The 5,366-nt window shown below is 34.5% G+C and overlaps 1 protein-coding gene across 1 annotated transcript; it reads right to left on the reverse strand.

Annotated features, from left to right (window-relative positions):
- Positions 1-591: 591 nt before the first annotated feature.
- On the reverse strand, positions 592-4,865 carry LOC126702674 (uncharacterized). The gene is made up of 6 exons (XM_050401525.1): positions 4,861-4,865; positions 4,156-4,289; positions 3,323-3,648; positions 2,888-3,229; positions 1,801-1,980; positions 592-939 (listed from the first exon to the last, which is right to left on the reverse strand). Exons 1-6 carry the CDS (start codon positions 4,863-4,865, stop codon positions 592-594), a joined length of 1,335 nt encoding a protein of 444 aa, XP_050257482.1.
- Between the last annotated feature and the right edge of the window lie 501 nt (positions 4,866-5,366).

Genomic DNA, 5,366 nt, shown 5'->3' on the forward strand with positions numbered 1-5,366 from the left:
AATCCTCTTATTCAACTGTCATATTTTTTTAAATCCATATTTTCCATTTAGCATTTTTTTAAAATAAAAATAAAAACTTAGAACCTGTCACCTTCAAAAAAAAAAAAAAAAAAAAAAAACTCAGAACCTGTCACCTTCAAAAAAAAAAAAAAAAAACCCTCAGATTCTGTCACCTTCAAGAAAAAAATAATGTTGAACCTGTCAAGACTCATATCAAAAGCCAAAAACATATTTATATAAATGCAATCTAAAAGCCAACCTGTCAAGTTGAAGTTGTTTCAATTGAACTAAACTACCAATGTAGCCCATAGAAAACTTACACCCATAACTCATATCCAATAACATCAACTCACACAGAAAACCCATTGAATTAAACAGAGTTGAGCTTGCCACTTCCTTGATCACAAATGGTACTTAAATTTAACACAACACAACAATTGGCTAGTACTTAAACTTAACACAATGAAACAACATAGCCAATCAGTTTTAATGGTAGCTTCATAAACAAAATGAAACAAATAAACCAAATCAAAAGTTTTAATGGCAACTCCATAAAAAGAAGAGGAGAGAAATAAACAAAACCAAAAGTTTTCACAACTCTCCTTGTAATTGCCATAAATGTTCAACGAGATTCTTTTGGAGTTGAGAATGAACTTCTTTATCCCTAATGCGTTGATGAACTTGAATGAATTCCATAAATTCATTTGTCGGCTCACATGACATTGGTGTACATGAAATCTCATCAATTTGTTCATAATTGAAGTCCACTGCTTCAGCTTCATCTCCCTCATCTTCAATAATCATGTTATGAAGAATTATGCATGCTTTCATAATGTCTTGTAGTGTTTCATGATAGAAAAACCATGCAGGTCCACGTACAATTGCAAATCGTGCTTGAAGCACTCCAAATGCACGCTTTACATCCTTCCTATATGCCTCCTAAGCTTTTGCAAATAATTTTCTTTTATCTCCTAGTGGAGATGAGATTGTCTTCACAAATGTTGACCATTTTGGATATATGCCATCGGCAAGATAGTATCCCATTGTGTAATCATGATCATTGATTGAGTAATTAACTGTAGGAGCACGTCCTTATGCAAGCTCAAAAAATACATGAGACCGCTCCAACACGTTAATATTATTATTTGACTCAGGTAATCCAAAAATTGAGTGCCATATCCAAAGATCATATGAAGCCACTGCTTCCAAAATAATAGTTGGCTGACGAACATGACCACAATACATCCCTTTCCATGCAGTTGGACAATTTTTCCATTTTCAATGCATGCAATCAATACATCCCAACATACTTGGAAATCCACAATTTTGGCCATGGGCTAATAATCTAGCGATGTCTTCATTGTTTTATGACCTCAAGTATTACTCTGAGAAAATAGCAACCATTGCTGCAACAAATTTTTTCAGACTCATCATTGTAGTGCTTTCGGCTATTCTCACATATTCATCCAAAAAATCAGCTGTTACTCCATAAGCAAGCATCCTAAGTGCAGCAGTCATCTTTTGAAAGGGAGATAGACCAAGTTTTTTGTCATTATTTCTTTTTTGGATAAAGTAAGGTTCATGAGCTTCTACCTTAGATAGGATTCTGTCGGACCGTGTGCCTTACCAATCCATCCAACCACCAATTGGTGAAGGATGAGGGGGCACATATCTTTTATAGCATTCAATCGCAGACCAAGCCCATTGGTATTGGAGCAAATTGTGAAATCCCTCACAGATTCAAAGAAAAAGAGAACGTCTCATTCGAAATCTCCTTCGAAATACTTTGGGAGGATATACAGGTTCTTCAGCAAAGTAGTCATCATAAAGCAGTTTATGGCCTGCCAAATGATTACAGTTGATATACCGACGACGCTTACATTGTGATGTCTCACCCGTGAAAAGTTTTATAATTTTCTCATCTTCATCTGATTCATCATCAAGCAATTCACGAAAAAAAGAACGACCCATGGAGATAAACTAGAAGAAAACATTGGAAAACAATTATCAGTATAGATGCAAGAAACATAATATGAAATGAAATCGATAACTTTAAAAGAAGGTTTGATCATTATGTAAAGAATATAAAATTTTCTTTAAATACAAACGTGGCCTAAGATGAGATCCTCTCCTATCTTCTTCTAGCACTTAAGAATTGTAAACCAATGGATGCATTTCAGAAACAATTAGAAGAGCCCAACAGTCAAGACAAGCATAGAAACTATAAGAAAATATAACAAAAAAAAAATGTATATAGTATTATATGTGCTGGCTCCTAACTTTTTGATTGCTCACTAATAACTCAGTAGTTAGTCACAGGCTCATGTGAATTATTATATGTGCTATTAGCAAATTAGTTATAGGTATATACAGCACCAAAACAGAATCAGGGCACTTACACACTGGCCTCTCAGCCCAATCAGCAGTGTCAATAGCACAGCACAGCACCAGCATTAAGCATGACAGTAATATAAATTTTATAGTAATATAAAATCAAACATAAAAAATACACGACATTTTATATAAGCTAAAATGTTAGGATTACCTAATAAAATAGTCTAGACCTTTTTCTAAGATCACAAAATACATATCAAGACCCAAAATCAGCTACACCCAAAAAATGCCACAAAATACATATCAAGGCCTACAATAAGTTCCTACCAAAAAAAAATAAATAAATAAAAATAAAGGCCTACAATAAGTTACTACCAAAATAAGGTTGAAACAAGACATCACCAACATCATCTCAACCCAATGAACAACTTGATCTTTGTTTTGCAAGGATTTCCTTTTTGAGTCCATCATAAAAAGTTCTTTGGTCTTCGTTCATGCCACTTTTGTCTAGCATCATAATTCTTTCATTCTCTTTCAACTCTTTCAAGCAAACCTTTTCCGCTTTGATATGTACTTTTTCTTTTTCTTGTGCATAAGATTCTTCAAGCATTTTCATTTTCTTTTCCAAATATTTCGTTGTAACATCTTTCCCATCATCTTTTCTCTTTCGATTAGCCTTTTCAGCTTTTCTACCTATTGGCCTCTCAAAATCCATAGTGTCACCAACCCCCCCTCCTTGATCTATTGAATCTGGAGTTTGAGGCATTTCTTTTCTTGAATCTTCCCTAGGCATAGTAGATGCCCACTTGGGAAAATCCTTCAACATTTGCCAACAATGTTCATATAGAAAAAAGTAACCGTATATTTCTTTAAACAATTCCCTTGCTTTCTCAATCTAAAAAAAATTAAATAAATATAACGTAATTATTCAAACATTTCATTTCTGTTGTAAATCTAAAAAAATTAAAGACCATTGCAAAATTTATACCTTCATTTCAACAGTGGTTCCACTTTCATTCTTTGCTTCAATTTTAGCTAAGGAACCACAAAATTTAACTGTTTCCCTATTAATCACTCCCCATCGGCTTGTTAGGGATGAAATACTACGTGTAGAGTCAGTCTTATGGTCCTTGAAGTATTTTGCAACTTTGCCATAAAATGTTGTTTTATATTGCTCATTACCATGCACAGGATCGACACTGGTATTGAGCCATGTTGCTACAAGTAGCTTGTCTTCCTCAGGACTGAAGCCGATACCATGTGTTGTTTTTTTCTTAGAAGTGGCAACTTCATCATTCAGTGGAGAATCTTGGACTAACATAGGACAGATAAACCGAAAAGTTCATCCTCAAGATTAATATTCCCCCATAAGACATCAGTGAACGATGAATAATGTCTTGAGTCCATGCTCTAAATGCTGGAATTAGAATTTAGAGCATGGACTATTAGAATTTTGTAGTGTCTCATAGATTATTCGTAGTGTCTCATAGCCTAAATGCTAGAATTAGAATTTAGAATCCGTAGTGTCTCATAGTTTACATCCAAGTAATCATTCGGTAATGCAAAAGAATTGAATAAATAAATAACACAACACACAGCACACATCAGAAATGAACTAAAGAAGATAGAGAGAATAGAAGTAGACACCGAAATACTGAGAATCACAGAGAAGATGGAGAACTTACCTATGGACAGTAGACGTAGAACGAATCGATGTGATGAAACCTTCAGAGAAACGGTGAATCGATGAAACTTTTAGAGAATTGGCGAATCGATGAAACCTTCAGAGAATCGGTGAAACTGAGATTGAATTGACGATACCGAGATTGAACAGCAAATCGGCGATACCGAGATTGAACAGCGAATCAGCAATACCGAGATTGAACAGCGAATCGGCGATACCAAGATTGAACTGCAAATCGGCGATACCAAGATTGAACTGCGAATCAGGGACTCTGAGATGAATTAAACCGATTTGGTGTATGAGATCATAGAATAAAGAGGAGAGAGTGAAAAAAAGGGGGAAAAAAGGGGGAAAAAAAACTGGTGAAGGAGATTTTATAGATCAGTGATGGTGGAATTTGTGAGATGGTAGAGAGTAAATCGGTGGTGGCTTAGATGGAACTGCAAATCAGCAACTCTGAGATGAACTTCCAATTCAATGTATCAGATCATAGAACAGAGAGGAGAGAGCAAAAAAAATGTAAAAAAAGGGGGAAAAAAAACCGGTGAACCTGATTTTATAGATCAGTGATGGTAGAGAGGAAGTTTAAGGGAGTATGGGAGAGAGAAAGATGGCATCGTGAAGCAGAAAAGAGCAAAAGGGAGAAGAAAAGAGTGTGGGAGAGTGGAGATGGTGAAGCAAAAAAGGAGTGGCTGAACGTGAAGATGAAGTTATATTTTAATCGGGATGAGAGAGAAAGATGAATAAATTAATAATAAACGTTAATGGCATTCCCGTCCATACCATGCCAAAAATGAGAGCATACTGTAATATGTCTCAAATTTTTAGCACATTTAGCACACCTCATGATGCTCTGTTTTTGGTGTTTGGTGTGTTAAATGCCAAATATTTGGCATTTGGCACACCTGATGAGAATGCTCTAAAGTAAAAGTACTAGCATCTGAGTTTTTAACCCAGTCAACATCCCTATTTCGCTTTGCACTGTAGACTACTTTTTGGAGTTCACTTTTATTTATTTTTATGAAACTTGGCATTTCTTGTTTCTCATTATTGCCAGTGCACTTATAATATATATTTTTAATTCTTTTACCATTTTGCAACAACCTAAAACCACAATTGTTTTGGGGGGCTGAATTCTGATTTGATGGATTGTGAATGGTAGAGAAAATATAATGAGTTTATATGAAAGTGATAAATAATCATTCACAAATTTACAGTGGACTATGTTAAAATTGTAACAAAAATAGTTATGACTTTATAAGATAAGAGTAATTTAAGTGGTGGGATAAAATGTGTGTATTTTAAACTAGCAATTGATTCTCAAAAAAAAAAAAAAAAAAAAAAAAAA

This window comes from Quercus robur, chromosome 1 (assembly GCF_932294415.1).
Source record: "Quercus robur chromosome 1, dhQueRobu3.1, whole genome shotgun sequence".
NCBI classification, from domain to species: Eukaryota; Viridiplantae; Streptophyta; class Magnoliopsida; order Fagales; family Fagaceae; genus Quercus; species Quercus robur.

What these genes read in the sequence shown, in the direction of transcription:
- LOC126702674 (XM_050401525.1), bottom strand. An exon ending in CGATTTGCTGTTCAATCTCG is followed by an intron (nt 3,649 to 4,155) that starts GTATCGTCAATT and finishes GTCCTATGTTAG; the next exon opens with TCCAAGATTCTCCACTGAAT. An exon ending in ACTACTTTGCTGAAGAACCT is followed by an intron (nt 940 to 1,800) that starts GTATATCCTCCC and finishes GCAAAAGCTTAG; the next exon opens with GAGGCATATAGGAAGGATGT.